The sequence below is a fragment of the Oenanthe melanoleuca genome, chromosome 6 (genome assembly GCF_029582105.1).
Source record: "Oenanthe melanoleuca isolate GR-GAL-2019-014 chromosome 6, OMel1.0, whole genome shotgun sequence".
NCBI lineage: Eukaryota > Metazoa > Chordata > Aves > Passeriformes > Muscicapidae > Oenanthe > Oenanthe melanoleuca.
This window is the reverse complement of record NC_079340.1, coordinates 22,230,412-22,245,113: the sequence shown is the minus strand read 5'-3', so window position 1 is coordinate 22,245,113 and position 14,702 is coordinate 22,230,412. Positions and strand designations below refer to the sequence as shown.

General features: G+C 40.7%; 1 protein-coding gene across 13 annotated transcripts in view; it reads left to right on the top strand.

The window, feature by feature from the left end:
• The window catches only part of BTRC (beta-transducin repeat containing E3 ubiquitin protein ligase), a 119,609-nt gene that overhangs the window by 42,617 nt on the left and 62,290 nt on the right, over positions 1 to 14,702 (top strand). For 10 of the 13 annotated variants that reach the window (XM_056494681.1, XM_056494689.1, XM_056494691.1 and 7 more), the window contains one exon: positions 5,886 to 5,963. The exons of the other annotated variants lie outside the window; for them this stretch is intronic. In XM_056494681.1, the coding sequence (XP_056350656.1) occupies positions 5,886 to 5,963 (78 nt within the window). The remainder of the gene's footprint in view (positions 1 to 5,885; positions 5,964 to 14,702) is intronic. 13 annotated transcript variants of the gene reach the window in all.

Here is a 14,702-nt window from a genome sequence, read left to right as displayed (position 1 = left end):
GAAAGGGAACATAAGGCTTCTGTGTGCCTCTGGTCTTAGACTGGCACTTATTTCCACACATATCTCTCTCTTTTCAGCTCTCTCTGGCTGACATCGGCATTAGGCAATTGCAGCTAATTTCTCCATACTTTTACCTGATGATGCTTTGTCCTGTTTCCTGCAAGACAACTAACTTTACAGCATCTTAGAGCAAGACCCCCTTTCTCCCAAATCCCCCGCTCCTAAACAAGAGGAGCATCCTGACTTCTGTCAGGCTGCTGGCTTGAAGAGGGAAGAACAGTGTACCCTGATTGACAGACTTAACCCAGGGCTGGGCAGGGGTTAAACAGGCCTTCTGCCTCCTTTTATTTTCATACAGCACCAGTCTGCAGACAGAATGCTGATGTACCTCTTTATTCAGTGGCTCCCTCTTGGCTGAGAGAGTATCCTTCTGTCCTTGGTGAGGAGGACCAAGTGCAGCGCAGGGACACTTCCAAGAACATGAAAAAGGATGTCAGTTATTTTCAATTTCTGATAAAATGCTGTGTTCATTCAATGCACTTAGGAGCTTGAGGGTCAGGTCATATCAACAGTTTGCACTGGAAAAGGAAAAATGCACTATTTCACTGGTGTGTGCTAAAGCATCTATTTTAATGTGGCAGCAGAAATACTGAGACAGCTATGTCTGGCATCCAGTTTGCCCTTGGAACATTTACTCTACTCTAACTGTTTGCACACTGTGTTCCCACTGTATTATTTGCTTAGAGACCTAAAATACCCAAGTAGATTTCCTGCACTTGGATCTGCTGATACCACTAAAATCACACCCTGCCCAGGCTTCTGTTCGAACTGATGTATACGCACGCAATGGCTGGAGCGAGACTTGATTGGCTTGAGGGGGTCTATTTATCAGGGAACTCGATTAAAATACAGACTGCACATGACATCAAATTTGTAATCATTTTTCCACAGCAAGCAAGCAAGCATTTTCTGTATTGGATGCAGGTGTTTAAAGCAATAGTGTGTTTTAAGGGCCAGTGCAGCACAAATTCTGGCCTTTGGGATAAAGACAAGTGTTTTGCCTGCATAAAGAATATATTATTTTTTTCCCCTCCCCGAGGTCCACACGCACCTAGTTTCCCTCAAGCTCATCATCTCTGTCAGGTTAATCAATAGGCACCGTATGGCAGAGGGTCAGTAATCAGTGTCATCGTGCCTTTAAATCGTGTTGAAAATTTGCTTAAAGCCTGGGCCAATTAACATCGAGATGATGAATGGATGGGTAGATGGGAAGAGCCTGGCGCTCAGGGGCTTTGTGAGAAGGAGATGCTCAGCTGTTGAGCAGCAGACACCAGCGAATAAAATCAGCCATTCATGTGAGCTCAGTCCACCCACTCTTAATGATAATGTCAATCTAGCAAAATATATACACATTGGAGTTGTCATGAGTTCATAAATCAAAGGAGTTTGTCAAAGGCATTCAGATTAACGAGGCAGCAGCAATAACAAGTCAAATTTGCATAGAGAATTGCCCAAATCTCAGTAAATTATGATCCTGTTTTTCATTTGATTATTTGCTAATGTCTCAAGAGGGAGAATGATTATATTAGCATGCAAAATCTACTCCAGAAGTAGAAATCCGAGGTATAGCAGACCAACACACGATGACAATTAATCAGTTTCTGCATACTAGCATAAACACGCAAGGCCCAGAAATGAACTCCTTTTTTATTATTATTTCTTCTTGCTACTGATCCAAATGGTTCAGCTTGACAGAGACTTTATATTGCTTTAACAGTGTTCTGAATTGTGCCTGCAGGCAAGACATAGTTATGCAGCTATAACCAACCTATCCATCTGCCAACCAGATTGGAATTCTCCTATCCAAGGCTTCCATTAACCCCCACTGACAGCTCCAAACAGGATTAAGAATTTGGAAGCATAAAAAATAGTTGTGCTCTTCACATAGACACACGCTTCTCCCCCACCCCCACCTCCACACACTTGGAAAAAAGGCTGTGTCTGTACTCTTTTATAATTAGTGCAGGGCAGAACAGCATCAAAGAAAGCCTCTCCCAGTTGGCAGGGGTTTGATTTCCACCACGAGAGAGGCGGTACTAAAGGTAGCTCTGCCCAATTGGTAATCCCTGGGAGTGCATTTCTCCATGTATTATATCTCATTCCCAGCAGTGTTTTGCTGGGCTGTGTACACAAAATACTGCATGTCATCTCCTGTCAAATGCTTCAGTCTGGGGATTTCGTATGCATTGTAGCATGTTGTGTTTAGTGGTGGAGGAGGCTTCATGGGGAGAGTTAAATAGTAATAATTTCATAGTGGTCTTTAAGACAACCTGCCATGGAGTTATATTCTGTTAATTACAGGCTGAAGTTTTAAATGCAAATCAGATTTAAAAGGATCTCGTTACAGGCAGTAGCCATTTTAGGAAAAATGAGCTATGGAAGGCACAACCCCTTTGCAGGAGTCTCCTGTTAGAAATTTTCAGGGTTACAAGAACTATGAGCTTGGGTTTCCTGACTTTTCTAATCAGTACTTCCCCTGTCATTGTTTGACCTTGGGAAAAAAAAATAATAATAAAAAAAATTACCTGTCTGTGGGAAGAGGAGGTGCTTTGGAGCCTTCAGCATCTAATCTTGCCTGTATTTGTTCAAAAGAAGAGACACTTGCAAGCAAGCACAAACACTTTTAGCCACCCCGCTTTAGTCAAGAAGGCTTGCCTGGAGGAAGTAAAAAATTTCCCTGGTAGAAGGGAGTTTGTACAGCTTTTCAGCTTTCCATGTGCACTAGTTTTCTTTGCTTCTTTCTCCCCTAACAAATTCCATCGTTCCCCTACTATGTATGAAGTACAGTTGCTGCAGATCTTTAATATTCCCAGTGAGTACACCCAACTTACCGTCTGGATACCAAATGCTTCTTTCCAGGTCTGTGCCCGGGACGTGCATTTCAGTAGCCACGAGAGGGTGCTCAGAGCGGTTCCTCCCTTTGTCTGCCTCTCCTGTGGCCGAGAGCATCGCTGGAGTCCTGCTGAGACAAACCTTATTCTGACCTCGCACATGTTTATCCCTCCTCCCACCTTGTTCAGCAAGGAGAAATATATAGATGTACCGTTTCAGTCAATTACGTTATGCTCTTCCCTTGGCCACGGCTAAGTGTTGCCCTGTCAAGTGAAATTCACTTCCATGCAGCTACAGTTAGTCCTGAAATATGCGGGGTCCTGTACCTGCACCTGGATTGATAGGTTTCCTTTTCCTGAGAAATGAGCGGGAGTTATAAACATCTGTGCTTTTTCTTAAGTGTAATGCTTCCCAGTCATTCTGTCTTCACCAAGCGTAACTTACTTGCCGACAAAAGTGCACGAGCAGCGCTCCTCTTTAATAGTCTGCTTTCGGAGCTGCTGTGTTGGTGCTGTAGAATGGTGAGACGCCAAGCTGTGAACCACCATATGCACTTGGCAGTCTTTGTCTGGTCTTTGTTCAGCCAACCTCTTAGCCTTGCCACCTATAAAGATAATGAATGCAAAATGGTCCTCTGCTTGCTCTTAAAATTAGATACTCAGCTCAAAGAAAAAGTAGATAACTTGATGCTTTGCAGTGACTAGAAATTTCAAAATAAGGGCTAACAGTTCACCAGTACTTCCTGCTTTTTGATGTTTGTATGAGGAAGGATCCTTAGTGGCTTTGAAAGGCGAGAAGAATGCAGAATGTCACTGTTGAAGAGAGATTATTTGGAAAGGGAAATCATTCTGACACATACTGTAGGGAAGGGGGCAGGTGTTGAAAATGAGTCCAGAAGTACTGAACAACCCCTTTACCCTACAGCCACAACAAAATGCATTTTCTGGAAATCTGTAATAATTCACCTCAGATTCTTATTGTTTTCACTCTTGACCTTTTTTTTTCCCCCCCAGAGCACAAAAATTAAAATACTAACTTGAATGAACTACTTACTAAACTAAATTTCATGAGCAGAAAAGAGCAACTTTAATGTCTGACCTTCCTTTTTGTATATATGCGATTCTGGCTTGTATGTCTTTATGAACACAGTTCTTTCAAAGCAGGATTTAATGTAATAACTTGGTCCTAACTATGACCTCATACAAAAACTTTTAAAAGCTGCCCTCTTACAGTGATTTATCAGGCTTGTTTAGGATTGATTTCTATTATAAAACCCTGGTTACAGCATCCCAAATGTCATGGTGCCTTACAAGTTCTATATCTTGTTTTAAAAAAAAAACAATTCAAAATCACTAGTTGGTCTGCAAGCCTTGATTTACTCCTGACCAGTTTATGACATCCCAAGTGGGGTTTTACTGTAGCATTTGTCTCCCTCCACCCCTCCTCTACCATTTCTCAGCAAACAGCTCCTGTCCCTGCCCTGTCTCCTGACTGTCCCTTTGCTCTCCTTTGCTCAGAGCAGCCATCCTGCACTGCCCTGCTGGTGCCAGATCCCACAGCACTGCAGTGGGTGCAGGCTTTGCCCTGCTCTGCTCTGCTCTGCTCTCTCTGCTCTGCTCTGGCTTCCTGCAGCCACCGTGCCGCAGTTGGTCCTGCGCTGCCACTGCTTGCAGGGCCCTGCTCCTCCTCTGCCAACAGGTGCCACTTCTGTCTCCCGAGGTGTTGGGCTGGAAGCTGTCTCTGGGAGAAGCCAGGCAGAGCCATGCTCAGTGAAGGACAGGTTATGTGGGGGACAGGTACACAATGCAAACTTCTGCTGTAATAGATGTAGTCCTGAGCTTGTCTGCAAGTAACGGGAAAACCACCCTTTTCCTGGCAGAGCTCTCCCTAGGCAGTTTTTCTGTATCTCTTTAAAACCTGTTCGGTTGCTCACTACTGAATGTGTGGGAATGTGGCCTAAGGCTATGAATACTGTGGTTATCAAACTGATTTTATATGTGTATGTGGGATTCCCCCAAAGCTGGCTGTCACGTCTCCCCGAGTGCCATAGCTGAACCTGTGTGAAGGAACACTGTCTTCCAGATAGCTGACTTGGGCATTGAGGTCAGGATTCTCCCCACTGTATCCAGCAGTTTTTAACCAAACATTTGCAAGACACTATTCATGTCCTGATACAACTATAGTTTGTCTTTAAACCAAGCAATATTTGGTTTTAATAATGACATTAGGAGGATGAAATTGTCCTGGTTGTATTTTTTATTCATGCTGGAAAAGCCCTTATATTTCTTATCTACCTTCTCTTGTCTTACTGATTTTTTTTTTGGAGGTGGCAGCTTACATTTTGGAGAATCAGTCTTTCTCAAAATTGTACATGTATGTGGAGTCAGGGGGCAGGAGAGAAGAACACAGCTGTATTAATGGGTAGTAGTATATGTATCCTACACTACCTACACAATATTTGGGGTTTTTTTGGGAGGGATTTCCTGACAACCTCTTTTACAAGAATTTAGCCCCACCATAATTTCTCTATGATTTTAGGCAGTCAGGAAGACTCAGTGCAATTAATAATTATTAGGCAGTTTAAAAACATAGGGACACAGAGAACAACAATTGCACCCACTAAAAACCTCTTGTTTTCAACAGGTTCCACTGTTTTAAATGGTTATTCTAGGGTGTTAAGGAGCACCAGTGTTGCTATGCTGATACAACCACCATTTCAGCTTTTTGAAGTGGCTGTTACTGGTAGTTTCAGAATAAATCCTTAAAGCACAGGCTTCTTCAATAGATACCTCCACAGTGGTGCATTGTTGTGTTGAGGAGGAGAAATTCTTTCTCTGCCATAACAAGCTGTTTGGCATAAAAGTACAAGTTAGCCTCCAGTATGTATGTATGTAAAATGCTACAGCCTGTATAGGAAAAATATTCTGTTTCTTTTCTCCTCGCAGAGTAATATTAGGGATAAGAACTGAATTAAAGCTTACTTTCTTTCACAGAATTCCTCTGAGAGAGAAGACTGTAATAATGATGAGCCCCCTAGGAAGATCATTCCTGAGAAGAATTCACTTAGACAGGTATGTGATCAGTCTCTTTAAAAATGCGATAAAACTTTCTAGCTATTTGAATCCTTAAATGCTTCTGGAAGCTGAAGTCTGGCTTGTGCTCATGGAAATCTTTTCTTTTTTTCTTTGTAGTCTGAGCAAGTCACATTGTACCCAGGAAAATCAGACACAGAGATTTAGTTTTCTGGGGAGTTTGATGACTCTGAAGAAATGTGTGCTTCAGTATAGTTCAGTCATCTGTGATTCTAGTTTTACCTTTCTCCAGTTAGTGTTCATCAAGACCTCTTCAACCTTTTCTTCTGTAATTGTTCCTGTCTTGTTTGTAGTATATTTTGCCTTACCTCTGATCAAGACTCAAAATGTTCTACAACAATTAAACTTTTTATTGCCCTTGAAGGTGAATTTTCTTGGAGATGGTATCCAGGTTAATAACCTGAAAAATGACCTGTTCTTGTTTCTTTTACATTCATATAAACTACTAATGGATAAAAAGGAGAAATGACGGTCTAATAAAACAATATTTCTTTGTCCTTTATATATAGTAAAGCAAATTTCCTACCAATTAAAAATAATTTCTTTTTTTTTAATCCCTGTGGCCAACAAAAGGAGCTTGGCATGTGCTTTCTGGGAAATGTAAGTCGGGTTTAGTGATTTCTGATCCATTTTCACCTTGGTCTTTCTCCCCACTGCAACCTTCAGGCAGCAGAAGCAAAATTATGTCCATGCCTTAGCTGCCTGAGGTTGCTGCCTGGTGTATCAGAGTGAAACCATTGGTGAGTGTGACTTAAGTGAATACCTTAGGCCACACATTGCTGAAGAATTGTTACATTTCCTTCTGGATCTCAGCCACAGGAGCAGCAGTCTTAGACAGAGGAATATGATGGCACAATCCTGTCACACATCAGCTATTTCCAGGAGAAGTTGTGGGTCAGAACCATAGTAAAGGAAGAAGTATCTACTTCCTCCAGTGCACTTGTGCTCAGAGTTGTTGGTTTTGCATGATTGGTTTGGTTTTTTGGGTTTGTTTTTTTTTTAATAATGCATTGTTTTAGGAGTGTTTGATTTTGTGGGAGGAGGTGTCATATGAAGGACTACATGTGACTAAGACAGGTTCATCTAAGAGATGTAGTCCATAGAAGTCTTTAGACATGGGGCAATATGCTGGCATAATGGCTGAGGTCCCATTTATAGCTGAGAAACATTACCTTGCAGAATTATTAAATATGTTAGATAAAACTTAAATTGTTTTTGGCATTCAACAACAAACAAGAGCTGGAGGAAGAGGGCAAACCTACTAATTCCCTACTGTGTATCCCCAGGATAGGAAACATGGTCCCCAGCATGCAAGAAAATCAGGGGGTTTTTATCTTAGAGTTATATTATCCATAGCAAGCTTTCAGGTTCCACAAGAAGAGGTATATGACTCTTCTCCAAAAGAAGATTCATAGTAAGAGATGTTAATTAAAAAACATCATGAGTTACTTATTCTGTGTGTCTTCTCATCACACTGAGTCCTTCCTCATGATTATTGATTGAAGAAATAGATTTTTACAAACTGTATTTGGACAGATGAGGAAGATACAGTTTCTTGAATTGGGTTTCCATTTTGTTGTATTTCAATCTGCAGAATATTCTTAGTGTCATAGGAAAGCTGTCTTTTCCCTCAGGCCCACAGTTCATCATAATCAAGTAGATACCAGGAATACAACTAAAACACCACCTGTAGTGTCCCAGAATTTCATATTGGAATGAATTCAATGGATACTGTTTACATTGAAGATGGTTAGCTCTGTTGCACAATATTGATGAGACGTTGTATCAGTCTCCATCGTAGTGTCCAATCCTTACAGTGACAGATGCAGGACAAAGTCCTTGTGTCTTCTATTGCTATCTGGGGCCTTTGTGTTGAGAACAGTCTTTTTCAATAAATTCAGGATGTAGTCTTAGTCTTAAAGCAAATACCCTCTTATCTAGATTGTAGGAGGTGGTTGTCCATGATTTTTTGCCTGTTATAGAAGGAATTCTGGTTCTTTACATAGAAATAAATAAAAATCTGAGCATTTTGAAAGCTCAGATTGCTCCTGTTCTCTATTAGCAATGGACATGAGCAGTGAGGATTTTTCTGGCTCTTGTTCCAGAATTCAGACACATATTTAGCCATGTGCCTAAATACTCACAATCAATGAGTAATGCTTACTGGAAAGATCTGGATCTCCTATAGGAAGGTTTGCAGAGTGACTGCTATGTCTTACATCTATCCATACTTTGTAGAACCAAAAAAATGTGACCTGCAAATGCTGTCAAAGCACTAATACACAAAAAATGCCTTCCATTTTATTGGAAAGACACTAACTTCATAAATATTGTGTGAATAGTTTTGTATTTTCTGTTCCTCCTGTAAGACTCCTTTAATACTTCATTTTTGGGGAACATGGACCTACATCCACAGAGAAATCAAGTGTATGTGGGTAGAACAGAAGTCTGTTTATTTAAATGGTCTTTCCTGTGAACGTATCCTCATATTTAGTACTTTTTGATTAGTCTTAGAAAATTAATGAGATGCATCAGACCACTTCAGGGTAAGTACTGTGTTTTGACATGTTCAGCTGCTAACAAGTTTAAGTAAAGGTGCATTTCCTTTTCTTGCCTTGTTTGCAGTGCTGTTATGCAGCCTTAGCCATGATGTTTTCTCTGATGGGTTTGTGGATCAGGCATCCCAGAAGGTGGAGTTGTGTACAGGGACTGAAGACACCCATTGCTCAGGGCTATGCAGCTCTTAGTAAGAGAAATATCATTTTACTGTTGATTACAATGGTTTATGGAGAAGGCTGTCTTCAGAAGTCTCAACAAGTGGGGCTGTATCCTTGAATTGCTGGAAGTGGAAGGCACGGCTGCTGTTGGGTGCATGTGGGGGAAGCAAGGCAGGAGAGACATGTTGATTAGCACTGGGAAACAGAAAAAGGCAATGAACTTGACACTGTTAGCTGGAACAGTGAAAAGATCTAAGCTATGACAGACTTTGGAATATGGATGCAGACGTTCAGTTTTTGTTGAGTTCTTGATCTGACAAAATTAAATTTTGAAGGGATAAACTGAAAATCATAGTATGAAAACAGACCAGAAAAAAACAATGACAAGTGGCAAAAGTTTTTGGCAACTTTATTTAAGCTAACAAACGAATTTTCACACTGCAAAGTTATAAATTAATTTTAATAGGCTGATCCAGATGGTCCATTTGGAAAATGGATAGCTTGATCTGTTGAAAATTAAACTAAATTTATCTCTCTCATACTTCAAACTGAAGTAAGCGTGAGAAGAGTGCCCATTAAGTCCAGCTCATACAGATGGACCGGCAGGTCACACATGGGACTAATCTGATTCATTTTAAAAATAAATGCATGAGTTATTGAATCAGGTTCCTGTTTCAAGCCCTGCATGTGAGCGTGTGTGTGTGCTGCCCTTTCAAAGGGACTCACAAATGCTTCAGTGCATTTTTAACCTGTGTGTTTCCATTTTAATTCAACTTCCTTGCCAAAAAACATAATTAGTTTTCAGTGCCTATCATTTAGTGTTAGACCCAAACACTAGATTGATTAGGTCAGCCATTTGTTATTTTAAGGGCTATGTCTCCATCCTTCATTTATGAAGAACATGAGCTCAATAGTCTTGGGGAGAGAGCTGGCCTTTAGAAACTGGGAAGGGGAAACTCTCTGGGGGCCCCTCCAGCCTTTTAGCTTCTGGGTGTTTTTAACAGAGCCATGAATGCAGATTTGTAAATTTATTGCAGTGCCATCTGTTTTTTTTGCAGGAACCGTATTATTGTTGGCTCGTATCTGTCTATTGTGGTGGTCACTCCCCAGGAGCTTGCCCTCATAGTCCTAAGGAAAGTGATGAATAGTGGGGGTCAACATGAATAGGTCACAGGGCAGCTGTCCAGGGCTGCCCTGAACTTGATTACCCCACTGGTTTTTAAAGAAGACGGGCACAATGCTGGTTGTTTAAAACCCTCCCTCCCTTCTCTTCAGTGCAGCAATAATGAAGTGCCTTTTGCTGCTGTGGTTCATCTGTGGGCAAAGGTGCCTTGTGGGGAAAAGCTGGCAACAGCAAGGCTGCCACAGCGTACCTCCTGCAAACCTCACATTGGACTCTGCTGTCTTTCTGCAAGCTTCCAGATGGAAGTCCGGGGGAAAAATATCCATGTCTGTTACCCCATTCAGACAAGCCCCTTAGCATTTTCAAGAATTCTCCCTCTTACAGTTTATGCACAGAATATTACCTCAATTCACTCTTACAGATTTGAGATCATTTTCTAAAATTACGTGTAGCACCTAAAACATGCTCTGGGCGCTATTTCAGAGTTAAAATAGGCACAGTCTGATCTTAAGAGTTTAAAGCCAATATTTAAGAAAACCTTGAGAAGCAGAAAGTGGCTGAAGAAGGTAGAGGAAAATGAAAACAAGCAGTTGTTTAGTGGTTTACTTTCAGCTGGCAGTCTCATCCCACTGCTTATAGCTTCTCCCCAGGTGTATTTCTCCTCTGCAAAAGTGTTTCTGTCATGAAAAATTGAAGCCCTCTTTTTGACTGATGAAGAAAGTTCCATGGTGTGGAAGAAGAGAGGGTCCTTCAGCTCCCTCCATCTCTTCAGGGAAGATGCTGCACTTCAGATTGGCCTTCTGGGGGAGCTGTCTGAGGCAGGGCATTCCTAGTCTATAAAGTTATCCTGGTTACTTCATCTTTTACATGCTTGATAATAATGAGCTGCTGATTGAAAAGCCCCCTGAAATTGCTAGAGGTACACCCTTAGCTTTACTTGCAATATTATTCTTCCTTTCCAAGTTTTTTTTCTCAGTATTCTCAAACAACAACAACAACAACAACAACAAAAAATTTCCATTCCTTTGTGACACTTCGGGTGTGTTAAAAAGCTAGCCAAAGCGGGATGTGCTGGAGTCTGAGTTACAATGGGAATGCTGCCTTGTGGCGGAAAGGCCACTGGGCTCTTTCAGCATTAGTGCTAATAGGAATCTGTCACCCCGCCGCATTGCTGCATTCCTCTGTAATTGAGTAAATTGCAAGTGTTGTCTGCTCCCCCTGCCCTTTGTGTCCATGTCCACTTACCATCCGAAGAACGTGGGCAGTGATAAATAAAGCACTGAACAGGGCTCCCAGCTCTTTGAAAGCAGCATGTTGCCAGCCCCCTAGTTATATTTCTTTAAGTGTTTATGTTTTTCTGTATTCTTTCTCTTGTGTGGCTGGAACCCTGGGGATCCAAAGCCATGAGAGAGGCCAAGAAGCTAACAAAAGTAGCTGTCCCCTTGTTAGCTTGTTCCTTTCTTCTTTAAAAAACAAGATGAAAACCATCTGGCTCAGGGCATTACATTTTCCTCCCCCATGCACCTCTATAGATGAAGAGTTTCACCTGCAGTGAGGGTTTACATTGATTAGGGAGGGAGCAGTAATTCAAGCCTCCATCCACTTCAGTGGTACTTTGCAGTCTTTAAAGGTGCTGACCCATTGAGTTAAACTGTCAAGGGAGGATAAAAAAGGATCTTCATCCCAGGAGGTAACAGCTGCCAGGTTTTCAACACCTTGCACACTGCTGGAAAAATGTCACAAATTGTCAATGGAAAGAAAAATCACTTGGCTGCCATCTTCCCTTAATGATATGCCTTATAAAATGAAAGATTTAAGGGTTTAAAAATCAGCAAGTAGCTGTTAGAGAAAAAAAATCCTGGGGGGTTTTGAACAATGGGCGCAACAAGATGTATCCTGAAAGACTGCAAAATAATGCGTCCAAGTTACAATAACCGGGTCTGATTGGGATGACCATGGTTGTGTCTGCACAGTGGGACAAGAGGGAAGTAAAAGCAGCAGCTTAGAAGTCTAACATTACCATGCCTGTATTTTAAAAAAATAAATAAATAAATGAAAAAGTAGGAAAAGTAGTCTGATTCATAAGCCAGTGAACTGCGAGAAGACATACTGTATTTCTGCTCTTCTGAGGACAATTTGTTTTCAAGCAGCTACCAGATGGCTAAATACCACGACATTTTCTTTTTCCTTCCTTTCTTTAACAAGAGATCTAGTTTGCCTTGGTCTTTGTTTTTGTTTGTTTTAATGCTTTTACGTAGCTGAACAACCCCATGGTGTTGGGCATTGTGGCGTACTCCTTTTTGTGTTTCTCCCCCTTGTGCATTGATGGATGAGTTAAAAATAAATCTCCAGCTTTAATGTAATTTCAGGTAACAAGCATATTGGACTAAGGCTTTTTGTTTGCATTGTCTTTAGGTTTTTTGTTTTAGGGGCTTTTTTTTTTCATGTTTGTTTTAGGTAAGTCATTTTAATTGTACTGGGTAATTAGAAGGTACACACAGCCAAGGGAGCTTTGTTATGGTAATTGCTCAAGAAAACCCACTCCCCAACTACCACTGCCGTGTGTTAAGACACGTCTTCCCTCTAGTGGCAATATTAAGGACTCTGGCTTTCGCAGTCAGCAAGGTGTAATTGCAATATGACAAACTGTGCTTCAGGGAAAATCCTGTAAATGTTCTAGTTTTTTTGTTTGGCTAGTCTTTATTTTGTCTTATGACTTTCTGTGGAGACGATCCTTCCCAAGGCTGGGCTAGGGATAACAAAAATTTCATCTTAAGAAAATAGTCGAGGCGGATCCTGGGTAATGTCTTACAGCTTGACTTAATTCCAGTCTTCTTTTTAATTACCTGTTTATAAAAACGTTTTTAAATTTGTTAAGATTACTTAATTCTTTCAGAAGAAGCACCTCATTTGAAATAAATAAATAAATTGCATTTATTTTAAATAGTTCATGTGAAAGACCTTTAAAGGGTAATTAATGCAAGTCTCCTAAGACTCTAAATAAGCTGAAAACGATCTTTCCAAATCTGCTGGAGTGATTTGTTTATATAACTTCCCACTTCTGCTGAATTCTTCTGAGTCTAATAACTTTTTTTTCTAACCGTTTGGCAATTTGTGCTTAGCTACAAAAGCCCTCGTTCAAAAAGAACAGTTTAATAATCTTTTCCCTGAAAATGACTTGAAGGGAGGGTATGGGTTTTGTCTTTTTGCTGTGTTTTTATTAGTGTTATCTTTCTCTGATAAATCATGTAATTACTAACTATTGGTGGGGGGGGCAATCTTATTGAACTCCTGGGTTGCAGCTTCTATTAAGAAGGGGAGCTTTGTTCAGGGTCTGGGGATTCTTGGAATGAATGGCCAAAGAAATGGATTTCAGTTGGCAGGAAAGCTGCACACACATGGAGTTCTGCCTGAGGTTCGAGGCTTCAGGCTGGTGCTCAGTGTTCATCCAGAGCTGCACAGACAAGAGTAGAAATGTTTATGTGTTTGTGTCAAAGAGCAGGATCATACTTTCTTTAAAAAGAAAAATGTAACCAAAGACACTTACGGAATGAGATCAGATACAGCTCTATCTTTAGTGAACCATAGTCTAGTGCCTCTGTGGCATTTTAAACCTTTGGCTGAGAGTGAATACAGCTTTGTGGTTCCCCTGCTGCTGACATGATTTGGTGCTCCCATATATTTGTAGGTTTCTTTTTTTCTTTCATTAGAGCTTGTTTGGCTATAGGGCTGCTTAACACTCTTCTCAAACAGCTTTTGCAAGGTTAAAGGAATGCAGCTTGGTAACAAGTTTGTGTCATTTTAAATATATACCTCCCAGTAAATAAGGAGGAGTCTAGCAATCAATCCCTTTTAGTGTGTTATATGTTTCACCTGACAACTAAACCCTCTATTGATTAACCATTACTTTGTTAGATAATCTTGTGTCATTGAAGCCACTGTAAAAATTAAACTCTTTAAAATGTTTTACCCTAGCAGCAGTGCGAAAATTGAAAACTTGTTCAAAATTACAGCCAGCTTCCACAAAGAGGGTAGTTTTCAACAAACTGGTTTATGTTTGCATGCTTTATATGCAATATAAAAACATATTAAAGCACTCCAACGCAAAGCTATCTGCCTGTAGCGTTGAACCAGGCTACCATTTCAAAATACTTTCCCTTGATGAAGAAACCTCTTATTTTGATGAAAGGTGAGGAGAAACTTGAACAGTTTTGGTGCAGATTAGATGAGATATGTAAAAGGGTCAAGCTTTGAAGGCGAACCTGAGAAATACCCTTTTCTAAGGCTTAGTTTTGGCTTTGATTTTCCTGCTTTTCTTCCAGGTAAGTCGATGTTCCCATGGGCATTGGAACAAATGAAAGGAGGTACTCTTACATTGCAGTGTAGCATTTGACACCATCAAATGTTTCACCTAACATGAGGGGCTCTGCATTATTACTTGATGATATGACTTTAATTCTGATTTCAGAATTCACTAGTCTATTCACTGGACCTATTCACAGTAACTATTAGCATATGAACAATATCAGATGAAACCAAATCTCCATGTCCAGCAGCCATTTTGTGTCTCAGTAGCCAGTAACTGCTGCCTGCAAAAAAGTATTTGGAGACTACCAATAGTACTGCCTTTACAATATATTCTCCAAGCATCTAATGACCTGGCCTCACGAGCCAGATGCAGCTTTTTTGTAGCATTGTCAGTACTTTTCAGTTGAGACCTATCAAGTAGAGTGACATTACCTCTTTTTCCCCTGGACTTTAAGGGAGAACTAGTTTTTCTGTGTTTTGCTTTCAGCTCTTTACAACATATTATAGGACATGCATATGGATCTTCTTTGCCTCTTTATTCATCCGCAAGGCATTCTTCTGTGAGATGTG